Source organism: Carlito syrichta, unplaced genomic scaffold, assembly GCF_000164805.1.
Source record: "Carlito syrichta isolate Samal-C Ts95f unplaced genomic scaffold, Tarsius_syrichta-2.0.1 Scaffold302434, whole genome shotgun sequence".
Taxonomy (NCBI): Eukaryota; Metazoa; Chordata; class Mammalia; order Primates; family Tarsiidae; genus Carlito; species Carlito syrichta.
Genome location: NW_007246530.1, coordinates 194,342 through 208,095, shown reverse-complemented (window position 1 = coordinate 208,095; position 13,754 = coordinate 194,342). Strand labels below are relative to the sequence as shown.

The 13,754-nt window shown below is 39.0% G+C and overlaps 1 protein-coding gene across 1 annotated transcript; it reads left to right on the top strand.

The window, feature by feature from the left end:
* Window positions 1-36: 36 nt before the first annotated feature.
* On the top strand, window positions 37-9,689 carry ANKRA2 (ankyrin repeat family A member 2). The gene is made up of 9 exons (XM_008056663.2): window positions 37-405; window positions 1,254-1,646; window positions 2,586-2,744; window positions 4,600-4,665; window positions 6,863-6,960; window positions 7,454-7,579; window positions 7,995-8,061; window positions 8,562-8,642; window positions 9,179-9,689. Exons 2-9 carry the CDS (start codon window positions 1,358-1,360, stop codon window positions 9,232-9,234), a joined length of 942 nt encoding a protein of 313 aa, XP_008054854.1. The 5' UTR covers window positions 37-405; window positions 1,254-1,357; the 3' UTR covers window positions 9,235-9,689.
* Window positions 9,690-13,754: the final 4,065 nt, after the last annotated feature.

The window sequence follows — 13,754 nt, the reverse complement described above, 5'->3', positions numbered from 1 at the left end:
CCGGTGTGGGGGCCTGTGGGACCCTGTGGCCGCAGAGGCGAAGGCCCGACGCGCTCCCTGGCGTCGTGGGCGGTCGCAGGGCCCCGCGCGCCCACCCGGTCGGCCACCTGTCCCCGGGACCCACTCGCCGCGGGTGAGCGAGAGCGTCCGCCGGAGACTCTGGACACAGCAGCCGGTGGACACAGCGGACGTCCTTCCCGGCCGGCGGACCCCCGGCCTGGGACCCTGTCGCTTGCGAGGCATCACCCACCTTCGAGGCACCGTCTTCCCCTCGTTGGCTGTTTCCAGGATCGGGAGACCTGGGAGGCGAGAGGGACTGCAGTTATTCGGCATCCTCTGGCACCGTGGCGCACCTCGTCCCGTCGGGATCTCTCTCCCTTCAGACCTAGGCTCTGACAGATCAAGGTAATCCTAGCTACCCATCGCCCGCCTCTTTTTCTCACCGCCCCCTCTTCTTGGTCATGTCCTCCCCCCCTTCCTTCTTCAAAATGTTGGCTTACGAATCAACTTTTCTTCTGAGGCAGTAAACCCTAATATGAAAAAAAAATGGGATGTTATTAATCTTCTTCCTGTCCCAAATAATTAATGTATCTGGCACATTTCTGTAACTTGGAAAGGCAATCCATAACCTATTTTATTTTTCATAAAAACCGATAGAAAGTTGCTCATGCTTGTTTTGAATAAAAATTGATCAGTATACCTTCAGTTCATCAAGACCAAAGCCTTCGGAAGGTTCACAGTCCAGGAATCGCGGATGTGGTAGATAATGATGCCAATAAACTTGAGTACAACATGAGTTCTATCATTTCTTACATTCCAACTAAGAGCCACTTACGTAGACACCGCATATTAAAAAATGAGCCTCGGGTACGAGGTTACAGTTTGTTTTCATTGTTAGCCTGATCTTTGACCCAATATTCAGGGATAGGAAAGGGGAGAAATGGCAACTAAAATTTGTTGGAACAAGTGATGGAGAATGTTACTCTACGATACTTTGATTGGGTCTTTACCAGGGTCCAGTAAGGTTAATGGTGCTATCCCTATTTTACAAATGCTACTGAAGCTCAAAGAGGTTGAATAACTTGTACAGGTCACACAGCTAATAAATAGTGTTTCTCTCCCTCTGAATATTATATGTTTTGTTATGCATAGGTGCTTGTAAGAGCTTTGTTTGAATACTTGATTGAAAATTATTATTTTGTGTATTTTTACCTAAGTTAATATAGTGCTCTTAATTTTCTAATTTTTTTTAGATTTTTTGCTATCCAGATTTCAAGAATACACTGGATACCACTCTTATAAAACCAAGAGGCAATCATGAAGACTTGTTTTAATTGTTGAAACTACAGTTGAAATCATGGCTACATCAGCAAATCTGGATATTGGAGCCCAACTGATAGTGGAAGAGTGTCCCACCAGTTATAGTCTAACTGGCATGCCAGACATTAAAATAGAGCATCCACTGGATCCAAATTCAGAAGAAGTATCAGCTCAGGGTGTTGCCATGGGAATGAAGTTCATATTGCCTAACCGATTTGATATGAATGTTTGTTCTCGATTTGTGAAGTCCTTAAATGAAGAAGATAGCAAGAATATTCAAGATCAGGTTAACTCTGACCTGGAGGTGGCATCTGTCCTATTTAAAGGTTGAAAGTTATGGTATAAATATCTGCATTTGTTTTTGTTTATTTGGGTTTTTTTAAATCATTAAATTTTGAGTTTGGGAAGAGAGTTTGGATGTCATTTTTTATATGATTTCTAGACTCTCACAGAAAGCAAAATTAAATAATTTCACATTAAATGATGTCTATTTTAAAGGAAATGTATGTTGATTTTTTAAAAATTTCTTGCGTAATCTTTGTTTATTTACAAATTACCTAATAAAGCTCTGTATTCTTTTTAAATCATAAGAAAGGCCGGGCTCGATGGCATAGCCTGTAATCCCAGCACTTTGGGAAGCTGAGGCAAGTGGATTGCCGAGCCCATGGGTTCGAGACCAGCCCAGGCAACTTGGTGAGACCTTGTCTCCACAATAAAAAATTAGCTGGGCTTGGTAGAGCACACCTGTAGTTTCAGCTACTTGAAAGGCTGAGGCAGAAGGATTGCCAGGGCCCGGCAGGCCAATACTGGGGTGGCCGTGAGTGTGCCATGGCACTCCAGCCTGGGCGATGGAGTGAGACTCCAGCTCAAAAAAAAAAAAAAATAACAAAAAATGTCTCATGCCTTTTAGAAATGAATTATTCATTCCTAAATATTTCTGTTCCATGAATATTTCATTTCTGTTAGCTTCCTGTGCTTTAATGCAGTTAAGTCTGTCATTGTGCTCTAGATTTATAATGATCTGAATAATAAAAGTAGTCTCTTAGAATAAAATTGCTCAAGATTAATACATTTTTTTTCTAGAACTTCCACTATGATAGTGTAGGCATTTTATGACAATTTAATATCACTTGATAAACAGTCTAATTGAAGCTATTTACCTCATGTATCTTTTAATGTAGATTTTAAAAATTTACATAGAACTCATTGAAATGCTTTGTCATTGCAGCATTGTTTTAATATGTTTAAATTTATTTTTTATTTAGCTGAATGCAATATCCACGCATCTCCATCTCCAGGAATTCAAGTAAGGCATGTCTACACTCCCTCTACAACAAAACATTTCTCGCCTATAAAACAGTCAACTACTTTAACCAACAAACACAGGGGAAATGAGGTCTCTACCACACCTCTGTTAGCAAATTGTGAGTATTTGCCTGTGTTCTTATTGCTGATAGAACAGTTTCAAGAGTTTGACTTTAAGACGTTATTTGCATTGACTGTATATTCTCTGGATAGAGAAAATGTGTTACGTAGACTCGGGAACACTGTTCAGCCTTGCAAAAGAAGGAGATTCCGCTGTTTGTGCCGAGGTGGACGAACCTCCGGGACGTTACGCTCAGTGGGAAAAGCCGGGCACAGACCGGCAGGCACCACGTGATCTCCCTCCGTGGGGCACCGAAAGAGTGGGACTCATTGGGGTACAGAGCAGAACGGTGGTGACCCGGGCTGGAGGGGCGGGGTCTGAGGCAAGGGGAAATACTGGTCAAAGGGTAAAAAATTTCAGCTAGACGGGAGGAGTACGCGTTAATGGCCTGTTGTACACAGTGGTAAATATAATAAATAAGAATGCATTGTATATTTCAAAATTGCTAAAAAGTAGATTTTAAATGTTTTTACTAAGTAAATATGTGAGGCGATAGATTTGTTTAATCATTCCATAATGATTTAGATTAAATCCTAATGATTTAATTAAAGCTTGGTTTAATAATTCCATAATGTAAACATATATCAGAATATCACAGTTCTCCATAAATACATACAATCGTTGTCCGTTAAGAATAAATAAATACATATTCTTTTTGAAAGCATGAGTGATGTCCTAATAGTTTTAGTAATTGAAAACTTTTTCATATATTATTACATTTTTAAGTATTCCATGTGTTATGTTTCTCTAAGGGCAAATACAGATTGAAATATTAATATGAAAACACTTATAGTTTTATTCTAAACACAGTTATTCTGAATTCTTTGTAATTAAGACATTGTCAGGGTTTTCATGTTTTTAGAGTTTGGGACTTCACATTTTACTTATAAAATAAATCACTGATCAACTAATGATTTTGTAGTAAAAACTGAATGATCAGCACTATAATTTTGAATTTGATTACTTATGTAAGTTTGTATAGCATACTCAATTGCTCTCCTTCCTGTATTAGGACCATCCAGTTGTAGTATTGAAGTTATCGATCAAGTGCTACTGATTTTTTTTTTTTTTTGAATTGGGGGTTTCACTCTGTTGCCCAGGCTAGAGTGCACTGGCATGATCATGACAATCAGCTCACAGCAGCCTCGACATCCTGGGCTCAGGCAATCCATCCAACTCATGCTACTAATTTTTAAGGAGAACGCTCATAGAACAACACCTGCTTGGCGTTTTAAAATAAAGAAGTTGTCTTAAAATAGTCCAACCATAGAATTTTTGAGCAGAAAAGAAATACCTAGAGATCATCTGGTTCACATCCCACATGTTACAGACAAAAATGTTTAAATTTTTATCAAAATTTTAGTTATCAAAGATCACACAACTAATCACAGCTAACTAGAATTTACTCTCAAGGTCAGTTTTCCATGAATAACTTCACTCCTAATGCTAGGAAAAACTCATGGAGTCTTGAAATTAAAATATGTAAGACCTTAGTGGAGTTGATTAATAAAAAGACAAAAGGAGTGTCTTCGTGTCTTTCAGACTTGTCTTCTTCATAAATTTGGATACAGAGATAGCATTTTAAAAATCAAATGCCTAAACCATTTCTTCAGAATAAAATTTATGCATACTAGCAATTTGTAGACGTCAGAATTATCTTAAGTCAAGATATGAGTCACTTCTCAAACACAAAATGAGTACTGGTTGTGTTAGGATACACTTAGTGTCCGATTTTTAAAACAATAAAATTATAGTTTTTGTTTTGGGAAAGAAAATTGTGACCCAAACATGAACCGTGGGATGATGAAAATGTGCCCTGCAGACGTATACATGAGGCACTGATGTTGTTTCAGCTTTGTCTGTCCACCAGTTGGCTGCGCAGGGAGAGATGCTCTATCTGGCTACGCGTATTGAGCAAGGTAATAGCCCATTTTTACATATTTAACTAAAACAAACAGGGTTTATTAGGTTTGTTACTGGTTTATTTTATTTTAATATAGGAAAGTATAAAGACTACATAAATGGTTGTGTAAACTTACTAGGACGATAACCCAATGGAGAGTTTAAAAAAAAAGTAACAAAGTATCAAAGTTCCTTTACTATCCTAGTGTTTTCCCCAAAAGCAAACATTATAATAGTTTCTTGTATTTCAGAAAAACTTTCTAGAAAACATTTCTATTTATATTGCCGGTTATGTGTGAAAATGTATATTAACTTGTTACCTACACAAAAGGGAGAATATCACACATCCTACATTGCACCTTACTTTTTTTCACTGAATGTTTGGCGAGCTTTCCATATGAGCACATAAAGATCTGTTTTATTCACTTCATGGTTCCATAATCTTACATTGTATTGCATGCACGACATATACTATGCTTTTTATTTTTTAATTGTCTCCCAGGCAGTTGTTTGTTCCTAGTAAATAACAATATTGTGGGCATTCTTATAAAGTATATCCATAGAGCACATTTCCACAATGAAACTTGCTGAGTCAAAGGCCATATGAATTTTTTGACATATTGCCAGATGTTTGTCTTTACACCTGAGCTATCCCACTGATATAGGATACTATTAGACTCTAATTTTTACTCGTCTGATGGTTAAAAAATGATATCTCATAGTGTTTTATTTGCTTTTTAAAATTATGGTCTACTAGAATTTTTGTGTGTGTAAACTGCCTGGCTGTCCATATATAAGGACATTAGCTTTTTGTTGTTTATGTTGCATATGGTTTTCCCCAGCTTGTCATGTTTCCTTTGACTTTATGATGTTTGCAAAGGCTTAATATTTCTAGGTGGTAAATTAATTTTCTTCTTTATGACTTCTGGACTTTTTATCCTGCTTAGAAAGGATTTCCCATTCCAAGATTATACATAAATCCACTCATTCCTTATTCTAGAACTTCTTGGTTTCCGTTTTTACATTTCAGACTTTGACTCATATGGAATATGTTTTGATGTAATGAGGTAAAGATTGAGCTTTCCCTCTGTTTTCATGTTTTAAAAAGTTAGCCAGTATGGTGAATTGAAAATAGGAAGCATGACCAATGCATTTTATTTTTCTTAATCATGCCATTTTTGATAAGAAAGACTTAATCATTGTGTTTCTATGTGTTTATAAATGTTTGGAGGGTTCATTCTCTATCCACTAAATGAATATAGGGAAAAGGCTGTGGACTTTATAACTAGTAGACTAAGTCTAGGGAATAAAATGAGGTTCAAAGCAGAATTGCATGGTACTGTATTTTAGATTATTTCCTCTTCATTCAAATTATGTTGGCAAACCACAGGAATGAGAGAAGTTCAGAGGCAGCAATGTTTGCCATGGACTAGAAGATCGCTTTAATAAGATGAAACACATTTGCACATTTATGCAGTGCTAAGGGCTATCATATAATCTCATTTTTATTGTGACTATCCCGGCTGCACATGAAATTAAGTGTCTTCCCAGGATCACAGTATTAGAAAGTGACAGAGCCAGGATTCAAACTCTGGTGTCCTAGTCTCCTGAGGCCAGTGTTCTGTTGATTACCTTGCACCTAGTGTTATGTCATGTCTGGTGGTTTATGCTTCAAATATTATGCTATCTGAGCTGGGCGTGGTGGCTCGCACCTGTAATCCCAGCACTTTGGGAGGTGGTGGTGAGAGGATTGTCTGAGTCTAGGGGTTCGAGACCAGCCCGAGCACCTTGGTGAGACCTCGTCTCTACAATAAATGGAAAAATTAGCCAGGCGTGGTGGCACGTGCCTGTGTTCCAGCTACTTGGAAGGCCAAGGAGGAAGGACCACCTGAGCCCATCAGGTTGAGGCTGTGGTGACTGTGAGCCTGCCACTGTACTCCAACTTGGGCAACAGATTAGGACTCCTACTCAAAAAATGATAAAATAACAACAATAAATACTACTCTATCTGAACCCAGCTATGCACATTGAGGCATATTTTAATAGATTCACACTGCACATTATACCAACATGTAATAGGACTTGAGTAAACAAAAGTCAGCACAAAGTGAACTTTACTGAGTAATATTCAACTCTTTAGAATGCTGATGTTTTCACTGATATTATTATGTGGTTATTAAATTAGATCACAAAACTTGCTTTTCTTTTAAATAGAAAATGTTATCAATCACACGGATGAAGAAGGATTTACTCCTCTGATGTGGGCTGCAGCACACGGGCAAATAGCTGTGGTAGAGTTTCTACTTCAGAATGTAAGAAAATGAATATGCACAGTTACTTCAGTTCAGTTAAGTCTTGAGTAAAGTTTTCATATCTCCAGCCAGCTAGATATACTAGTAGAGAAGACCAAAAGAACGTGTAAGGCTTTTCATATTCTCCTGGAAGTTGGATCTAGCTGGGAAGGCCAGACTAGGCATATAGGAAGCAGAGAGAGAGAACGCAATGCCCGGCCCCCTCCAAGTGCAGCAGGGATGAAAGCACTGCAAGCTGTGTAGGCGAAGGCTTCACGGAGGAGCTGCGACTGAACTCAGAGTGAAAGAGTAGCAAGGAATGAGACTGATGGGGAAGGCTGGAGTCCAGACAGGCTTGATCACAAGTGCGTCCGTGAATAAAGGGTTATCTTACGTTTTTATTAATCCCGGAACATTACCTGACTTACGTTGAACTGTCCCTGTTGTTGACAGGAATAATCATCTTCTCGCTTAAATTCACTGAAAAGCCTTCTGTTTCCACCTCCCACGCCAGGGTGCTGATCCCCAGCTTTTAGGAAAAGGTCGGGAAAGTGCGTTGGCATTGGCCTGTAGCAAAGGCTACACAGATATTGTCAAGATGCTGCTTGATTGTGGAGTTGACGTCAATGAGTATGACTGGGTAAGTCGATGATTCTAAATTCAATTTTTGAACTAATGTATTTTTTTAGTGCATGTATAGGTCCGTTACATAGCTTTATTGTGTGATGGTGAGGTTTGGGCTTCTGCTGGCCCCGTCACCCGGGTAGTGGGCCTGGCACTCAGGGGGATGTCTAAATTTTAAGTTTCTGTAACAAATCCTAGAATGTATTTCGTTTGGGAGAGATACAACACATTTGATTAAAGAAAAATAAAGAAGAATACCTGGAAGAAAAAGTGACTGTCACAAACTCAATTATTTGTGCTGATTGAAGTATTCTTCACAAAATATTAAAAGTACTTTAAACGATTACATACTCAATTCTTGGTAAAACTTCCCACAGCAGCATTAAATTATTTGCTCACCCTGAAAACTCAGTTACCTTCTCCTTTTGCAGAATGGAGGGACACCTTTGCTTTATGCTGTACATGGAAATCATGTGAAATGTGTCAAGATGCTCTTAGGTAAGCAGATAAAAGTGAGACTTTTTTAGATGCCATGTGAGGACTTCATTTCATCCCTTCGACCTGGCCTCCCCTGGTATCACTCAGGAGAATGTTGGCTGCTGCCAGATGCCTTCATCCTGCTGCTGTTTGCCCCTGGGGCAGCTGCCCTGCGGTGTTGCCCACACGAGAAGCCGCTCCGTCACGCCCGGCAGGTGTAGCTGGACCTGTTCTCATTGCTTTCACTCGGGGGACCATATTTGAATCAACTGTTGTTTTTGCTCATAGTGTCTTTATGCACGAGCTTTGGCTCGAGATGTTATGCATTTCATCTGCTCTGGAGGATGCCTGTTTGTTTGCAGTGAATTCTGGGTACCCCCTGTACCCTGTATTTTGTCTGACCATCCTGAAAATAGTCTCCAAATTTGCTGGAAATCAGTCCAGATGTTTGCATATGAGCCAGTAGTACAAAAACATATTCACAGTCTCATATTTATGTAGATTTTTCTATTTTGGTATAGAAAATGGAGCTGACCCAACAATTGAAACCGATTCTGGATATAATTCTATGGATCTAGCTGTAGCCCTGGGCTATAGAAGTGGTAAGTATTTTGGAACTCCTGCATTTCATCTTAGTAAAGCTCTGTAAATAGTGTCAAGCCAGAGGACCAAACCATCGCTTGTAAAACATGTTATCCTAACTCCTGACATACACTTTTAACTGTGGGAAAAGTCAATGGGTTCTTCCTACAAAGTCTAGAAATTGAGTTTGTTACAATACTTTTCACAGCCCAGATAACTAGTGCTGGAGGATGAATGTACACTTATTTACAAAATTTATTTAATATTTTGATAGCAGGCTATTTATAGAACAATCTTAGAAGAACCTTGTGCTTTGGGTTCTTTATTCAATTTCAAAAATTTAGAAACCAAGACACAAAACATTCAGTAACTTGGACAGTTACTAAGTCAGTGACAAACTGAATTTTAAAGTTTTTGAAGTATTGCATTATCTTATTGTCCTCGGATTATGGCTGCATCCTACTTAGACGTAACTTTATTGGGTATAAGCTGAAGTGAATCTCTTAAAAAATTTTTTAATCAGTGTGCTGTGATCTTGACTACCTGTCTGTTCTAGTTCAACAGGTTATCGAGTCACATTTGCTAAAGCTGCTTCAGAATATCAAGGAGTAGACATAGTCATCAGAAAATGTCATCTGCCCTTTTGTTTACTTTTTGGTCCTTATAAATGATAGTTTTGTTTACCTATAAATTTTTACCTCAGTTGCAATATTTACTGATTTTTAGTAAGTTTTAATCTTTCTCTGAGTAATTCACTGGTTTATAATAAATTTAATGTTAATATGTTTTTATGAAGGTGTTTTACTGTATATTTTAAATTATAAATTAATGTTTTGTGGCATGTAAATTTTTATGGTACAAATAGTTATCTGTCTTTGTATCAAGTGCTGTAATTTGACATTTTCAGAAATTATACTATCCTATTCATCTTCACTTTTAACTCGTTGACTTTATATAGGGTTTGCTGTAAATCCCTGGTAAGACAATTTGTTATTGTTGAATTTAAAAGTGCACAGTGTGATTGTTTACAAAATGATATTATAAATAAATAAAGTACTTTTCTGTCATTTGGCATGTAAGTTTTCAAAATTATTTCATATTTTTAGGGATTTCTTTAGGATTTTTAGTTTCTGTCCTGTCATGACACTTCATTAGATCAAACACGTCGTTAAAATAAATTGAATGCAAGTCCATCAACAATGACTCATTGATTGTCGTTTCTAGAAGTATATTTGGAATATTTTTTTCCTGTAGATACATTTTTCAGTAGGAAAAGTTCTCTGTGAAAGAGAAGTCAGTACAAGTGAGATGCTCGTTAGTGCCGCTCAAGGAGCACCAGAAACTTGTTTCACTGAAGTGCAGAAGAGAGAGCCACCCAGAGTTTGCATCAGAGGTCACGAAGAGCTGTGCAGGGAAACGACGTTGTGGCTCCGTTAGGTTAATCCCCTCAGACATGACCTTCAAAAGTGATCACATAGTTTTCGAAAGTTTGCAAGACAGGGCTCTCATACACAGCAACACGTGACACACATTTTATTTGGCATATTAACTAGTGACGAAGCTGGTAAGGGATGGAAACTGGCTGCAAGAGCATGGGGTGGGGGGCCGGACACGTGGCCACACAAAGGGCACTGGGTCCCCAACCAGGGGACGTGAGGGCCTGGTGGAAGCCCGGACTTCACCTGCATGCAGCCTGCGTGTGTGGTTAGTCCTGACTTGTACCCCGAACCTCAACAACAACAACAATAATAATAAGCCTTGGAGAAGCTGGGGGATGTTTTGACAACATCAAGATTACTCGTCTCTTAATATCCTAATAACTTAATATCATCCTATCAAACCTAGCTAATGTTCAACGGGTCATAAATTGCTATTTGGGGAATCTTTTCCATGAAACAAACTGTTTGCACCTTTACCAGACAAAAATCTTCAAAAATAACTTCACTAATTCTGAGACCTTTAATAAATAGTAAAGGCTGGACCAAGTTACATTTTTTTTATAGCAGCAACACAGTGACTACTTATACATTCAATTTCTCTAGAAAATCCTTGGGTGGTCTTTGTCCCTTATGACATTGAAAGGACATGTCACTATGACCTTTTAGTACTTCAGTGAAAGCCAGGCTGGGATTAAGGTACTCACCCTTGTAATTTAATCTCTCTTCTTTCATCACCTGGGAGGCAAACTAATATACGTGTCCTGAAGTGTTGGTGACAACACTTTTCTTGCATCACCCTGCCAACTAAACAACGCAATTCACTCCCGAGTCAAACACGGTGAAAAAAGCTGCAAATGAACTCTGCATGAAAAAGGTTTATATTTTAAATATTCTTATTTTATTTTATTTATTTATTTTTTTGAGTCAGAGTCTCACTCTGTCACCCAGACTGGAGTGCAGCGGCCGCTCCTGGCCACCACAGCCTCGACCTGCTGGGCTCCAGCGATCCTTCCGCCTCAGCCTTCCGAGTAGCTGGAATTACAGGCATGCGCTACCACGCCCGGCTGATTTTTTGATTTTATTGTAGCGATGAGGTCTCACCAAGTTGCCCAGGCAGGTCTCGAACCCGCAGGCTCAGGCAATCCACTCACCTCGGCCTCCCAAAAGCACGGGTTTACAGGCTGAGCCACTGAGCCCGGCTTATTTTAAATATTCTTTACAAAAATATGCCAATAACTTAGATGAATGTGTTTTTAAGGAAAACCTAATTGATTATTTTAACCATTACACAATAAAGATTTTTTAAGTTTGTAGCTTTGAAATTCTTTTGAAAGTGTCAACTAGCCTCTTGATTTTAAGAAAACACTCTAAGATTTCACGGCCCTATGTTTTTATCTTTATATAAAGTGTGGGCGCAGTGATTCATGCCTGTAATCCCAGCACTTTGGGAGGCTGAGGCGAGAGGATTGCCTGAGACCTGAGTTTGAGACCAGCCTGGGCAACATGGTGAAACCTACAATAAATCAAAGTATACATGGTTGGTGCACATTTCTAGTCCCAGCTATTTGGAAGACTGAGGCTCCTGCCAGATTGCTTGAGCCTAGCAAGCTGAGGCTGCAATGACCATGATCATGCCACTGCACTTGAGCTTGGGTGACAGAATGAGACTCAGACTCAAAAAAAAAAAAAAAAAAGTTAAGACTTGAAATTCTTTTATTAGAGCAAACTGGTTACACATACATATATACATACATACATATGTATAATCTAGATGCTTTGTGCAAGTTATGTCACTGAATACTTATATTTCCAGGAAGTGGCATTAATGTATTCATAGCTGTTAAGTGATTTGCTGTGTGACGGATACAATGTTTACAAATCTGAGAGTTATAAATTGAATAAAAACAGAACAAAGGGCAGGACAAACTCTGTTATAAAAATTCTTAAACTTAAGTGTTCTTTCTCTTTGATATTTAATTTTTTTCTGACAGCCCTTCTCATATTTACCCAACTAATGAGAGCTTCAAAAATTCACCCCCTTACTCTTTTGTAGTGGATACTACCGATAAAACCCAAAATGGCAGCAGTAACTTTTCACATTTTTTGTTGTCCAGAAACTTTTACAATAAATGAGTAATACTGGTTTTATTGTAAAGATGTGAATAAGGACTAACATGATTGAAATGTTTTTAGGTGTGCATTTAAACAGGAAATGCAATCATGTAAGAGAAGAAGCACAATGCAAAAGAGAATTATGTAAATATTATTTGATTAAAGTAAACCTCACAGGTTTATTCTGTCTTCGGTGTACATTTTCCTCTTCAGATAAAGCCCTTTCCGTTAGACTATGAGCCGTGTGATACCAACTGTGTGCCCAGAAACATAATCCACCTGCTTTTTACACCATGTCCATGACTGGAAGCAAGAAACTTTATTATTGGGGTTGTTATGCTCTATGGGATTGAAATTAGCACACTCACTGCTTGCTGAGTTTTCCTCTTTGAAATGGAGTTCAGGCTACCTCATGACATGTTTGCCCAATGTTTATTTTGTATTCATAAATTCAGTAAAATTATTCTCCATTTGATGGATTCCAAATGTCAACTGTTCTCCAAAGTGACAGATTTGCTCATGTTACTTTATTTAAAATTCTTAAGGCATTTACAATTTTTAGATATTTATTTCCCCTCTTCACATCCTCAAGTCGGTTCTAGTCAGATACATTACATTTCCCAGAACCAATTAGTGGAAAGCATCCCCAATACCTTCTTGGGGGTCAGTTGATCTGTTCACCATCTCTTCTGCAAAGGTTAAATGTTGGAAATGGGAAATACCCCCCAACAGTTATTCCATCCTTCAGCACACATGCATGGAACACGTACTCTGTGCCAGGGACCGCACGGGGCCCTGGGATACTGTGGAGACCCACACAGTGTGATCCCCTGCTCTGCCTAGAACGAGCTCCTCTCAACCCATACAGCCTGGGAACAAATTAACGTGTAGTGTTATCAAGTTATGGCTGCAGCTCTCGTAGGCTAAGCCTTCTGCTGCATTGCACCATCAGTCTTCCTAACTGACCCAAGAGAAGCCTCTATCTTCTTGGGGAGGATGGAATCCCTTACAGTGGTGGAGGAAGTTCCACTCTAAGTGCATGAGTTCTCCTCCCAGGACACACAGTGGAATCATCTGGAGCAGTTTGAATATACTGAGGCATGGGAATCACCCAGAGGGTCAGCTTTGATCAGCCTGGGCTGCCCCATGGAGGGTTCTAACAGCTTCCAGGTGATTCGAATGCACAATCGAGGCTCAGAACCACTGCTCTGGCGCCTGAAGATGCAGCAAATCGATCCCTCCAGTCCAGTGGCCTGTGAAAAATGCGCTCGGAAGTGGCCCTCAGCAGGTAAGAAGATCATTGCTGAATTTCATGGTTTTGTGAATGGCTTAACTTATTTATAACTTATGGGGCAAAGATTAAAAACAGTTTATATATTTATTTTGACTGGAGATGGAATGTGTTTAAGTATGCCATAGCTTTACTAAAACATGTCATTATAACAAAATCATGAATTTTGCAGCAACCTGGATGGAACTAGAGTCTATAATACTGAGTGACCTCTCACACAGAAACAAAGATCTGAGTATCACATGTTCTCACTTATACGGTGGACCTTGAACATCTACCATAATACTATG

What these genes read in the sequence shown, in the direction of transcription:
- ANKRA2 (XM_008056663.2), top strand. Translation starts at nt 1,358, where the DNA reads ATGGCTACATCAGCAAATCTGGATATTGGAGCCCAACTGATAGTGGAA. An exon ending in GGCATCTGTCCTATTTAAAG is followed by an intron (nt 1,647 to 2,585) that starts GTTGAAAGTTAT and finishes TTTTTTATTTAG; the next exon opens with CTGAATGCAATATCCACGCA. An exon ending in CACACCTCTGTTAGCAAATT is followed by an intron (nt 2,745 to 4,599) that starts GTGAGTATTTGC and finishes ATGTTGTTTCAG; the next exon opens with CTTTGTCTGTCCACCAGTTG.